At 54.8% G+C, this 13,179-nt stretch overlaps 3 protein-coding genes across 3 annotated transcripts; 2 read left to right on the forward strand and 1 right to left on the reverse strand.

Annotated features, from left to right (window-relative positions):
* The first annotated feature begins 1,182 nt into the window (after positions 1 to 1,182).
* BO66DRAFT_420797 (putative C2H2 transcription factor) lies at positions 1,183 to 5,005 on the forward strand. Its single transcript, XM_025649905.1, has 6 exons — positions 1,183 to 1,509; positions 1,575 to 1,791; positions 1,889 to 3,464; positions 3,517 to 3,783; positions 3,838 to 3,982; positions 4,032 to 5,005. Exons 1-6 carry the CDS (start codon positions 1,479 to 1,481, stop codon positions 4,931 to 4,933), a joined length of 3,138 nt encoding a protein of 1,045 aa, XP_025503417.1. The 5' UTR covers positions 1,183 to 1,478; the 3' UTR covers positions 4,934 to 5,005.
* A 354-nt stretch (positions 5,006 to 5,359) lies between these two features.
* On the forward strand, positions 5,360 to 8,880 carry BO66DRAFT_439015 (DNA ligase (ATP) DNL4; the record flags this gene model as incomplete). The annotated part of the gene is made up of 6 exons (XM_025651127.1): positions 5,360 to 5,457; positions 5,613 to 7,795; positions 7,859 to 7,990; positions 8,039 to 8,171; positions 8,216 to 8,321; positions 8,377 to 8,880. 6 exons carry the CDS (start codon positions 5,360 to 5,362, stop codon positions 8,878 to 8,880), a joined length of 3,156 nt encoding a protein of 1,051 aa, XP_025503418.1.
* Positions 8,881 to 11,032: 2,152 nt separating this feature from the next.
* BO66DRAFT_98640 (uncharacterized protein) lies at positions 11,033 to 13,013 on the reverse strand. The gene has a single exon (XM_025653754.1). The coding sequence runs from the start codon at positions 12,743 to 12,745 to the stop codon at positions 11,264 to 11,266; it is 1,482 nt and encodes a 493-aa protein (XP_025503419.1). The 5' UTR covers positions 12,746 to 13,013; the 3' UTR covers positions 11,033 to 11,263.
* Between the last annotated feature and the right edge of the window lie 166 nt (positions 13,014 to 13,179).

The raw sequence follows: 13,179 nt of genomic DNA on the forward strand, positions 1-13,179 counted from the left end.
CTCGCCATTCATGTCTAGGCAGGAATGCCCGTTCCAAGGTTTCGCGCGGGTGGGGGGGAGAGTCAGGACCAGAAGAAGTACTGCCACTGCCCGTTCCTCTCGAGTTGGTTTAGGTTGGTAGGATCCTTTCTCACGACAACGTCATTCGAGCAATGGAGAGAGGTGAATAGTACGGAGTAGATCGATTGATAGAGGTAGGGGGGTGATTGTAGTAGGACGCTAGACTCAGACTGGAAAGCTTCTTCCATCTCAGGTCTAGGGGAATTTGGCTATAGCGTTGCTGAGCTAATCCAAGACAGCGTCCGTGCGTTGCCCAGCCCAGGGCAAAATAATGCGCTCCCCATTCTGACTTAGAGTTATATCCAACCTTGAATTATGTACAGCACTCCTAAACAGTGTGATGCTAGTGCTGTTCACGGTGAGCTATAGTGGATTCGGATTTAAGCTCTGTTCAATAGCTATCTGTCCAGATCTGAGGGTTCTTGTTCAAAGTACACTGTTAATCTCCAATACGGCTAGCAACATCAAGGATTGACTTGGCAAAACTGGAGCAGTACGGAGTAGTCATTGCTCATACGTATAGTTACACCGTAGTCGTTCTAGGCAGGATTTACACATAGCTTTACTCTTGGTCTGACTTTGCAATGGCTATGTGCTATACACATGATGATGTGTGTCGCAAGAAGGGCACCTCCTAACAACAGTCAAGTCTCTGCATTCTCTCTCGGCTATTTGCGAATACCCGTCGAAACAACTGAGGAATATTGAAGCCTTCCACACCATATACTGTTCTGCATCATACGTTCCATTGACAAAGACTGACAGCACAGGGGAAGAGCGTCACGACAAATGCAGCAACCAATTTGACCACATACTTATCGCAAGTCACAAGTTACACTGTGGTACACTGGGTACTCCAGCATCTGGGGCACATGCGGATATTTAACCGACGACTGGCGGAAAAATCGACCGAACCGAGGCCCCAAAGATGCAAGACTAATCCGACTGCGCCAATGCGAGCATGCGAGCATGCGGAGGCTGGGGCGACTCGTGGGCCCCGGAGACCCCAAAAAGCGCCGCTAAACGGTTAGGCTCGATTTAGGACCGTTCATTTCCCCGCTTCCTCGAAAGGCTGCAAAGGATGAGACGACGTGACTTGGTCCGGGGCAGTGGCAGTCCCTGAACTTCCCTGCTGCACTCCTATTGTTCGATCATCACTTTCCCCCGCCAGCTCTTTGCTTCTTTTTCTCTTCTCTTTTTTTGTTTTCCCCATTTCTCGTCATTTTTCGTGGGGTATTATCTCCTCCGATCAGATGCGACCAGGGTGTTACCACATGGCACAATGGGCTTAGTTTGCTGTTTGTCTGGTGATGATCCTCGCTTCTCAACTCCGTAACCTGTCTACATCGCCAATTTATCTGTTGCCATGCATGACTTGCTCGGATCGTGTTTGAATCAAAACTCGTCTATGCGACGCCATGTCCTCGGTGAAGAGCGACGCTGGGCAAGGTACGCTGGATTCTCGTTTCGAACCTGATATGATTGAGTCCACTAATTGAGCTCTGGCTCTGCAGAAGCTCTGATCCACCATGAATCTGAGGAGGCAGCAGCAAAGGATGAAGGTGACTCCTACGATCAAGAAATGCAACAGGGCTCCACAGCGAGCCTGACGAAGTGCTCAATATGCCAGAGTACCTTTCGACGACCGGAGCATTTAAAGCGCCATTTCCGCAGTCATACGAAAGAGAAGCCATTCGAGTGCGCGCAGTGTGGCCGCCATTTCTCGAGAACGTATGTTTCTTGCCGTCTCATCTTGCATCCTTAGATGCTCTCTTATTCTCATTCGTCGCCTTCGTCTTCAGCGGGGACTAACACGGGCCTTGGTTAGAGATACATTGCACCGGCATGAGCTCAGCCACCACAACGCTGGAATTGAAGGTGGAAAGGATCGCACCCATCGTATCACAGTAAAGACATTCCGGGCGTGCTTCAAATGCGCACTTGCACGAGTGCGATGCAGCGGCGGGACGCCATGTGCGCGCTGCGAGAACCGATCTCTCGAATGTCTGTACCCAACTGAGAGACGTTCGAAAGCTAAAGCTCGAAAAGAAGCAGCGCAGTCAGGCTTGGTCCCAGACGAGGAGTTCAACGGGCAGTCTTCTTTTGCTATAACATCGACATCTGCTGAAGGTTCTGCTGCACGTTCCCCGCACAGCGGGGACACGTCCTTTGAAAAGCCTCTTCATTACCAAATGACACAGTTCCAGCTTCAATTGTCAGGGCCCGGGCTCCTCAATAGGGATGAACAATCGCCGTCCGTAGATCTGGTTGCTTCACATCAAGACGAGGCCCCAGAGAAATTATTGAACGGCTCTCATAACAACGGGCAAGAGGTCAATGCGATCGAACAGTCAACTCGGCCCAACTTGATCTCTTCCAGGGGGAAATCTGATATGACCCAAGTCACGACGCGTGGACCTACTGGCGACAGTTCCGACCAAGCAAGATCACGCAGGTCTTTATCTGCTATCCAGGGCATACATTTATTGAATCAGACAACCGAGCCCATGAGCTCAGCGAGCGTCCCACATCCAGTTTCAGCCAGTCATGGCAATGACGCGAGCATGCCAACAATAGCACAGCAGGGAGAGCTCAGATCATCAGGGCCATTCTTGGACACGATGAACTCAGCTGTTCCTGCGATGAACTGGCTTCCTGGGGAGGGGCCCTATGATACATTCATCGAACGCACTCCTACAGCGAACCACGCGGGACATGAAGCCCGTGATGGGTTCATGAACTATGCAACATGGTATCCGCCGGTGATCCATCCGACTAATGGAAGTCAGGAAAATGTTTTCAAATCTCCGTTAGGACACACTTCACTAATCAGTGACGAGAACAGCCCTAACAACTCGGGTCGTTCAACGTTCTCCAGCGCCACGAAACGACCGGCAGACCTATCAGAGGACACAGCTCAACCTCGAATGTCAAAATCCAGACGGCACCAAGTTGTCTGGTCAGATTTCTCCGCAATTTCCCCTGATAGCTTCAGTTCTCGTGGCAGAGAAAATGTGCCCCGTCAATTTATGTTCCCTATGATCGAAGACACCGCCATGCACGATATCCAAATTGGTCCAAGTCTTCTGATTGGGATATCCGCCTACGAGAAGATTCACAATGCTTTCGTTCAGCTGTGTTGCGCCGAGAGTGTCCTTTTCTCGCGATTCGAGTCCGAGTATTTGCCAAGTGCAACTGTACTTTCCGAATTTGTCCACCTGTACTTTCACCATTTCCAACCCGTCTATCCTATGTTTCACCTTCCTACATTTAGTACAAACACATGTCACTGGATAGTGACTTTGGCGTTGGCGGCAATAGGTAGCCACTATGCTAGGCTCCACGATTCAGACGAATGTGTTTCTGCGCTCCATGAGCTTCTTCGTCGAGCTATCATGGTTGAGGTGAGGATTTCGTGCTCTTACGGTCTGCCTGCAACTAATCAGAGATTAATAGAAGGAAAAATCCTACCAAGACCAGGCACCACTCTGGCTTATCCAAGCAAATCTTCTCAATTGCATTGGATTGCTCTATAACAGTGATGAAAGGGCTAGAGTCTCTGCGCTCGATCGGTTCGGTGATTTGACCAGTCAGTTGAATCGCACCAAGCTCTTGAAATCTTCCCGACAATTGAAATCAGTATCGCATGACAAGCCACCAGAGCAGAACTGGATGGTCTGGATTGAGGACGAGGTCAGACGACGGACGGCCTACTTAGTATGGGTATAATGCCTAGACAGTATCAACTTGCCTGGAACTTGCTAACAGGTGCCATAGCTTGTGGACTGTACTATAGCTTATCACTTTGATCGACAGCCATCCTTTTCGCTTGAGGACGCGAAAGCGGCGCTTCCTGCTCACGAGGGTCTCTGGCAAGCAGAGTCAGCTCATGCCTGGCAAGGAATTTTTGAACAGAGTCCAGGTACAACAGCCATTTGTGCAGTACGATCTCAGTGTCTAACACGTCTTAGGCCAACCCGAGCTTTCCCTATACGATGCAGTATTGATTATGTACATTGAAAAGAGACTAGTACCCGATCTTGGGGAGTTGGGCCATATCCTGCTGATTCATGCTCTCTACCAACGCATGTGGGAAGTCGGCGATTACTTTCGCCGACCATTGTCGTTCTGGAACCCGACCGCTAAGAAACAGTCTCGGCAAACGGCGATCCCTTCGGGCTCTGTCTGGCTTCCCGGGATTCCCTCGTACTCGAAATGGCGCAACAGTGCATGCGACTCCCTGGACATACTCCACTGGGCCGCCAACAGCACGGTCGCTACAGCGGCGGATCTCCGCAACCCAACGATCCAGCATCTTCACTCGGCTCGGATCGTTCTACTTGCACCATTCCGTGAGATTCGATCGCTAGCCCACTCGCTCGTGACGGAAAAGGTTCGCTGGAGCGAGCGTCAACAGAGCCTGGAGTGGCACTACATACTACGATGGGTCAAACATGACCAATACAAGGCCCGTCTCACGATCATCCATGCCGGCGCAACCCTGCTCCATGCGCGGGGGAACACCAGCCATGCGTTCCACGAGCCTGTCGCTGTGTTCCTGGCGACACTGGTGCTGTGGGCGTATGGCTTATGCTGTGCTCAACTAGCCGACCGGGTACGACCTGCCAGCGGCAAGAATACTGTTATACACCTCGACCAGCCTTGTGATGACGAGCTGGTCCAGATCTTTGTGAGGGAAGGACAAGCCATCCAGGGAGTCCTGACGGGGGTGGGTGATATCTGCGCGCCGCAGGGTCCTGCTGGTGTTCTGCGGGCCGGTAGCGAGACGTTTGTCGACCTGATGTCATGGGGCATATCCCGGAAACTTAAGTCTATCCTATCCAGACTGGCCGATCTAGTCTCGCAAGTGTGAGCTATACTATCGTGCATTGGTGTGCATGGCCACCAAAGCTGCATTTATACACATATGCATACCAACGCAAACCTACACATATACACATTTCACTTCACATATTGATAGATAAACTCAATAGATGATGTAGGATGAGTAACAGAGAATAATTACAACTACACAATCTACGCAAGCAATGACCTCCAGCACAGTAAGTAAGACGTTATTCACAATCCGCAGTTTAGGCAGTGATGTCACGTCACATGCTGTGGTGTTATCTTATCGGGAGCTGCCGCCTAAAAATGCAGGCCGGGCGTTTTATCTACTACGTGCAGTACAGCCCACACCCTCACCGTTGCTTCTTTCTTGCTTGATTTCCGAACATGCTCTTTGGTATCAGACATCCCTCACCTTCAGCGCAGTGCAGCCAACTGCAACATTTGCAAGATGGATTCCGATGAGAATATGGAGATAGAACGCAGCAGCACGCTTAATCCACCGGCGGGGACGGAGCATGCGCATGAAGACATGGATCTAGATGAGAAGTGAGTTCAAGAAATTGAATCAAAAACAACATCAGCCCCCAACCAGTTCACTCTGTTTGTTCTTCACAATCCGCTGCTTATTCTGCTCTATCGCCTCAAAGCCCCTCCTTCCCCAGGCTTCAGACACTAACCACGAGACTCAAAACAAACAACAGTTACCCCAACCGCCCGCACAACCACTCCCCGACACCTCCATTCCACACCCTTTTCGAAACCCTGTTCAACCCCCTCAGCGCCATCAAAAGACAACCCACCTCGACCACCACCGCCCAACGCGCCCCCGCCGCCCGCCGCAAACTCGGCCCGCACGGGCAAGGCGCCTCCTCCACCAGCCTGAACCCCGCCGAGCGGCGCCGCGACGTGATCGAGCGCTTCATCTCCCACTGGCGCCAGACCGTCGGCGACGACATCTACCCGGCCTTCCGGCTGATCCTGCCGGACAAGGACCGCGACCGGGCCATGTACGGCCTGAAGGAGAAGGCCATCGGCAAGATGCTGGTCAAGATCTTGAAAATCGACAAGAACTCGGAGGACGCGGTGGGCCTGCTGAACTGGAAGCTGCCGGGGTACGGGACCGAGGCGCGCGGGGGGTTCCTGGCGGGCGACTTCGCGCGGCGGTGCTACGACGTCGTCTCCAAGCGGCCGATGCGCACGGAGGTCGGCAGCATGTCGATTGCGGAGGTGAATGAGCGACTGGACCAGCTGTCGGCCGCCGGGCGCGAGGGCGAGCAGATCGCGATTCTGGGGGAGTTCTATCGGCGGATGAATCCTGAGGAGTTGCTGTGGTTGATCCGCATTATTCTCCGGCAGATGAAGGTGGGCGCGTCGGAGCGGACGTTGTTCGATGTCTGGCATCCCGACGCCGAGGGCCTGTATTCGATCTCGAGTAGTTTGCGGCGCGTGTGTTGGGAGTTGCATGATCCCAATGTCCGGCTGGAGGATGAGCGCAGGGGCATTGCGCTGATGCAGTGCTTTCAGCCGCAGTTGGCGCAGTTTCAGGTGCAGAGCTTGGAGAAGATGGTTGCGAAGATGCGCGGGTTTGTGGGGGATAAGGATGAGGAGAAGGGCGAGTTCTGGATTGAGGAGAAGTTGGATGGCGAGCGCATGCAGTTGCATATGGGCCCGGATGAGGAGGTGGACGGCGGCAGACGGTTTCGGATCTGGTCGCGCAAGGCCAAGGATTATACCTATCTCTATGGGAGTGGGCTGTTCGACGAGAACGGCGCGCTGACGAGGCACCTGGCGGATGCGTTTGCCGACGGGGTCGAGAGCGTGATCCTGGACGGCGAGATGATCGCCTGGAACCCCGAGCAGGATGCCCCGGAGCCGTTTGGGACCCTCAAATCGGCGGCCATCGCCGAGCAGCGCAACCCCTTCGCCAATGGCTCGCGGCCGCTGTTCCGGATCTTTGATATTCTGTATCTAAATGGCCATGACCTGACGCGGTACACGCTGCGGGACCGCAGGAATGCGCTGCAGAAGAGCATCAGGGACGTCCATCGCCGGTTCGAGGTTCATCCGTACGAAGAGGCCACCAGCACCGCCGAGGTCGAGGCCTCGCTGCGTCGGGTCGTCGCCGAAGCCTCGGAGGGCCTGGTGTTGAAGAACCCGCGCTCCCCCTACCGGCTGAACGAGCGCCATGACGACTGGATGAAGGTGAAGCCGGAGTACATGACCGAGTTTGGGGAGTCGCTGGACCTCGTCGTCATCGGGGGCTACTACGGCAGCGGCCATCGCGGCGGCGCCCTCTCCAGCTTCCTGTGCGGACTGCGGGTGGACGACTCGGCGGCGACGGCCGCGTCGTCGTCACAGCGCCATGCCGCCGAGCCATCCAAATGCTACTCGTTCTGCAAGGTCGGCGGCGGGTTTACCGCGGCGGACTACGCGAACATCCGCCACCACACGGACGGCAAGTGGAAGGAGTGGAACCCGAAGAAGCCGCCCCTGGCGTACATCGAGCTGGCGGGCGCGGGCAACGCGCAGCACGAGCGGCCGGATATGTGGATCAAGCCCGAGGACTCGGTGGTGCTCTGTGTCAAAGCCGCCTCGGTCTCGGTCAGCGATCAGTTCCGCATGGGCCTGACGCTGCGCTTCCCGCGCTTCAAGCGGCTGCGCGGCGACAAGGACTGGACGAGTGCGCTGTCGGTGCAGGAGTTCCTGGACCTCAAATCCAACGTGGAGCAGGAGCAGAAGGAGAAGGCGTTCAACGTGGAGAACTTCCGCAAGAAGCGCCAGAAGAAGTCCACCAAGAAACCCTTGGCGATTGCTGGGTATGATGCGAGGGCGGAGGTCAAGTCGGCCGGTCCGTCGGGGCATATCTTTGATGGGCTGAACTTTTGTATGTTTCGTCCCGGACGAGTCCTAGTGCGAGTTCGTCTGCATCACTGACGGCGATGTTTAGTTGTCATGACCGACTCCACCACCCCAGTCAAGAAGACCAAGGCGGAATTGGAACAGCTGGTGAAGAGCAATGGCGGCAAGTTCTATCAGACGAATACGGCGGCTCCTGATATGATCTGCGTGGCGGACAGAAGTAAGCGTTTTTTCTTCAGGCAAAATTCCGATCGACTGACAGGAACAGGAACGGTCAAGGCGGCTTCGTTGCAGAAAACGGGCGAGGTGGATATTATTCGCCCGTCCTGGATCCTGGACTGTATTCGACAGAGTGAGATTGACGCCGGTCTTGCGGATCTACTTCTTCCTACGGAGCCAAGGTGAGTTTTCTTTTTGGTTGGAAGGCCAGTGGCTGACGTAACAGGCATATGTTCTATACTACACCCGAGAAGGAGGCGGAAGTGGCTGCGAGCGTGGACCGCTTCAACGACAGCTATGCACGGAACATCACGCTGGAGGAGCTGAGCGAGGTAGCTACACCTGATGTCTACTTACTTTTTTCGTCTCCACTGACTATGTCCGTAGATATTGAAGAAGATGGAGACGGATGCCACGCCCCGCAACTCCAACGCCCGCGACAAACTCAAGGAACATCTCTACGACAAGATCAACTCCGGATGGCCACTTCCCTGCGGCTGGCTTTTCGACGGGCTGGTGTTTTACTTTCCCCAGTTAGCACACCAACGCACCACGAGGGATGCTGACCGGGACTATAGCCCCGACGATGACTTCGGGGAGATGGACGACCTCCAATCCCACCACCCCCTCCAGCTGACCAGAAACACGGCGCGGTTCGCAGGGGCTCGAGTGGTCGACACCGCCCAGGACCCGGCCATCACCCATGTCATCCTCCAGCCGACGGGTCTGCCGGTGGCTGAGTATAGGTCTTTACGAGAGCCGTGGGCGGCGGCGCAGCGGATCCCTCATTTCGTGACTACGGGGTGGGTGGAGAAGAGCTGGCGGCAGCAGACGCTTTTGGATGAGGAGCGTGAGTCCCCCTCGTCCCCCCTGGTCTTTGCTTTGCTTTGAAATCAGAAAAGAAAAGCATGGGCTGATTGCTGGCAGAATTCCAACCCCCAAAGCAGGGAAAGGGAGGTCGAAAGGAAAGACAGGCGTAACGTCGGGTAGACGCGCATCGCGCAGGATGATGTCTCACCTTCTTGGAGTTTCACGGCGTAGGCTGGTTGGTTTGGGGCCGAGCTGATATATCAATCATTCAGCATTGGTTTGTTTTTTAGGGCAGGGGGCGGGGGTTTAGTGTTATTAGGTGGTTACGAGGTGTAGTCTACGGGATGTGCTCAGGGATGGATGGGATGGGGCGCTTATCTCTGCGTTTTGCTCTCTGAGTCACAGTGCCTCTTTTCTTGGTATGTGAGCTGGCTAAGGTATTAATGTTTATATAGCTGGTTGGCAGGTTGGTGGGGGGTTTTGCCTTGCAGATCATGTGTATATCGGTGGATACAAGTCTGGAGCACCAATGATCGCCCGGAGGTTTGGGGAAAGGCTTATCTCTGACCAGTCCGGTGCTGTGCAGGGGCAGATGTTACACCGATCCTGGATGACAGCTGGGCTGCGGGCAGCTGGTTAATGCTAAGGTATTGATTTATTGATGTATCCTTTGCGGAAACTTTGGGGGTGATGGAGCATACCTCAGCACTGCGGTAGCAACCAACCATGCTGATCGACGTGCTGAATGCTCAACCCAGACAACAACAGCATTGAGTTAATCACCACCTACACACCACCAGGCCCAGGCCGGGCTTACAGTCTCCTTCCCAATCCAACCATTGATGAAGTGAAGTGATATCTATCCATCCGAAACAGGCAACCAAATTGCAGGCAGGGCAGGCTCTTGAACCACACGCCCATGCATAAGTTATCTCCGATTGGCCAGAGATAAGCACCCCCGCTCACAAGAACAGGAAACGAACAAGATCATGAAGTGAACTTCATGAAGTTAACCTACGGCCTTGAACCCAGATACCCTCCATCTTCTGGATGCAGCGATATAGTTAAAGGGTATGAGATTTTGAAAATTACGCTGTTCGGTCCGACAGCTGGGTTTGGGTGCTCCACCTCACCTCACTTGACTTAACTTACTATGTAACTTACCACAGATCCATCCCATGCACTGAGAAGGAGAGGAAGGGAGGCAAAAGATGACGGTATCATCATCATCTTGACGATCGGAAGTTTGCTTGCTGTGTGATTTGCTGGTTAGTTACTGGGTAGCTGGCTGGTAAGTTAGCTAGCAGTTAGCTGGGAGCTGAGCTGAGCTCTGGGGGAGGCGGTTTTGCCACCCCCGGAATCCGGTGTCGTCATTTAGTGCTTGGCGGGCTGGCTGGCTGGCGGACTTCATGGGTTGGGTTGGGATGGGATGCAGTGGGTGGTATGTCATTTCGGACCTTGGGTCAAATTAAGTTGAGGTGCCAGTGGTTCCAGGTTCGAATTCTATCAGTTCTCGTGGGAAGTACATGTATGCACACTCTCATGTTATAGTTGGTTGGATAGCGGGTGAGGTAGGAAATGCGTAGATACGGATGTCATTCATGGTAGTATAACTACGGAGTGCGGATCGACCACGTGCGGTATCTCCTTAGTCCAGCTAATATAACATGCCATAGAACATACATAGCATTGTCTCTCACAGTACGGATACTCCGTAACTACTCCGTAGGCGACAGGATCCTGGATCCATTGGTGTCTCACCTAACATCCCCTATTCAGGGCATGTATCCCTTATCGAGGTCACTGCTCGGCTGCCATCCTTATCCGTCACCCTACCACCTACGGTGACTACGGAGTACCTAGTCAATCGCACTGCAGCCTGGGGGCCTGGGGGTTGAACCCCCCTCGGATCACCATCCCCAATTCTACCCAGAATTAATCTATATCCGCTGGGGAAAATAAGACAACACCACGAAACAAGGTTTTGGTTAGGTTGTTTCCCGAGAAAGGAGTGTTTGGGCTGCAGGCTTAGACTAGTCTGAGACTCCGAGTGGCTACTAAGTGCTGGTGTTAGCGTGGGTTGGCTGGGATGGGGGGTTTTATCCGCGGTTTAGACTGTCGAAGTGGGTGATGGCTCATGCAGCTAGATAAGGGACTAGACTACTAGTAATTCTTTTGGGGTTGTGATGAACTACTCTATTAGTATAGTAGTCTAGTTTGAAGAGAGAAAAAAGCAAGCAAGCAGGTTTAGCAATGTAAGTCTTTCTCTCTGTCTGTCTGTCTGTCTGTATATGTAGGGTGTGCAGGTGTAGGTGTAGGTGTAGGTATAGCTAAGGTATAGAACTGATAGTAGCAATGCGCCAAGTGTCCCACTCCCCCAAAAAAACGCCGATGTATGCCCGTGATTTCCAACTCCCCACCAAGAAACAAAAAAAGCAAGCGCTATGTACACTTCCCAAAAAAATTACAAGCTTTCAACGGATATCCCCACCCATCGCGACGGAACCGCATTCTCATCCTCCTCGTCGTAGCATTCGTAGCGCACCACCCGCCCTTGGGCTTGATGCACCCCCTTCCGAGCAGGCAGCCAGATGCGCGCGCGCGTCGGCACATCGTCCCGCAGTTTGCCGCTGCGCCGCATGTTCATCTCCAGCACCACCATCCGCAGGAAGTCGCTGTTCTCCCGCGGTTCCCGGGGCCGGGTCATCGGCGGGAAGTCCGGGTCGGACACGGGGAGGAGGGGCTGTTTGGGGAGGTGGTGATGCTTGGCGCGGTGGCCGCCGCGTCTACCCGCGCGCCGGTAGGTCTGCATCTGCACGGAGACCACCGGGCTAGCGCTCGCGTCCAGGGTCTCCTCGTGCGGATGGTAGTCCTGATAGGCGTACATCTCAGCCGGGGAGAGCGTGATCGGGTTCAAGTACCGGCGGAGCGCGGGCGAGGGCGGCTCGTGCATCGGCGGAGGCCGTCGGTCGTCCGTCATCTCTGGCGTGATCGTGAACATCGACCGCGTCAGGAAGTCGTCCGGTTGCACCGACGGGGTCGCGAAGGTGGAGACAGTCTGCGCCGCCGATTTGATCGCCCGCAGCGAGGCGGTCAGATTCGATTTGAAGGTCGCCCCGAGGCGGGGGAAGGATCGCGATGGCGTCGGGCTGGTCGCCGCCGGCACCGTGGCGGCCGCCAGGAACGACTCCATGTCGAATTCGTCCTCGGAGCTGCAGTCCTCCGTCTCGAGGAGGGGGTGGTCGAACGCGCAGTTCTCGCAGGGCGGGGATCGCAGGAATCTACGGTCTAGTGGGCTTCGCTGGCTGGACGGGGTCGGGGGCGTAGGCAGGCTGGGCGGCGAGTCCAGATCCCGGTCGAGAGACGGGGTGGATGCGATCGAGATGGAAGACGCTGAGAACGACGGCGCCTCGCTGTCGCAGTCGCTGCCAATCGTAGATCTCTCCGTGTCATCCGGCGGACTCAGCAGGAGATCCAGTGCGGTGTTGCCCGTGCTGTCCATCAGGTTGTCGGCCACCCCGTCCAACAACAGCTTGCTGAAGTCCTGCACATGGTTCCCCCGCGGTAACCGGCGAGAATCCCGCCCGCTGACACCCCGTCGACGCACGGGAATCGCCGTAGCTTCCAGGATCGATGCGATGGAGCTGGGGACCGGCCGATCGGACAGCGTCCCCGACGAGGACTGGGGAGTGAGGGTTCTCGGTTTCCGTGGGGTCCTGGGCCCTTTGTTCGCCGCTTGCGAGTGTACGGAGGTCATGCGAGGACCCCGTTTCGGAGGAATGACGACGGGGCTGGAGGGGATCACCGAGGAAGTTATGTCGGCGTCGGAGGGCAATTCGAGGCCCTCGATAACAGGAAGGCCTAGCACTCCCGGGGTCTTCTCGCTTCGAGTTCCCTTCAAAGGCGAAGACACCGAGCTAAACAGAAATGCTCTGGGGACCATCATCTTTACAGTTTCGTGGTTATCGGGCTCGTTTCACAAGACAAGGATAGTAGTAGTAGTTTGATAAGGCAGCCTAGGCCGGACGAGGCACTCTGATCGAGCGTCTGAGCGAGATACATGGATAAATAGAAAGAGGGCCAGGGAAGGGAAAAAGAGAAAAGCGTCTGATAGACACCTCTCCCAACGGAAGAGTGGACTCCGCTGAAGAATATATAAGGGTATCCGCTAGCGATGAGAACCACTTTTGCTGTGCTGTGCTGTGTTGGCAGTGGGCACTGGGTACTGGGGGCAGTCACTGGTGCGTACTCCGTAGAAGAGCCCCAGTTCCAGCGGGAGCCAAAAGCGGAAGAACGGCCGGGTGCGTCTGCAGGCACGCGACTGGCAGGTGTACTAATAAGGAAAAGAGGCAGGTGTGAAGAATGATGAGGATGAGGGAT

The sequence above is a fragment of the Aspergillus aculeatinus genome, assembly GCF_003184765.1.
Source record: "Aspergillus aculeatinus CBS 121060 unplaced genomic scaffold BO66scaffold_27, whole genome shotgun sequence".
NCBI classification, from domain to species: domain Eukaryota; kingdom Fungi; phylum Ascomycota; class Eurotiomycetes; order Eurotiales; family Aspergillaceae; genus Aspergillus; species Aspergillus aculeatinus.

Coding starts and splice junctions, on each gene's coding strand:
- BO66DRAFT_420797 (XM_025649905.1), top strand. CDS start 1,479: ATGTCCTCGGTGAAGAGCGACGCTGGGCAAG. Junction 1,510..1,574: donor GAAGAGCGACGCTGGGCAAG/GTACGCTGGATT, acceptor CTGGCTCTGCAG/AAGCTCTGATCCACCATGAA. Junction 3,784..3,837: donor GGACGGCCTACTTAGTATGG/GTATAATGCCTA, acceptor CAGGTGCCATAG/CTTGTGGACTGTACTATAGC.
- BO66DRAFT_98640 (XM_025653754.1), bottom strand. CDS start 12,745: ATGATGGTCCCCAGAGCATTTCTGTTTAGCTCGGTGTCTTCGCCTTTG.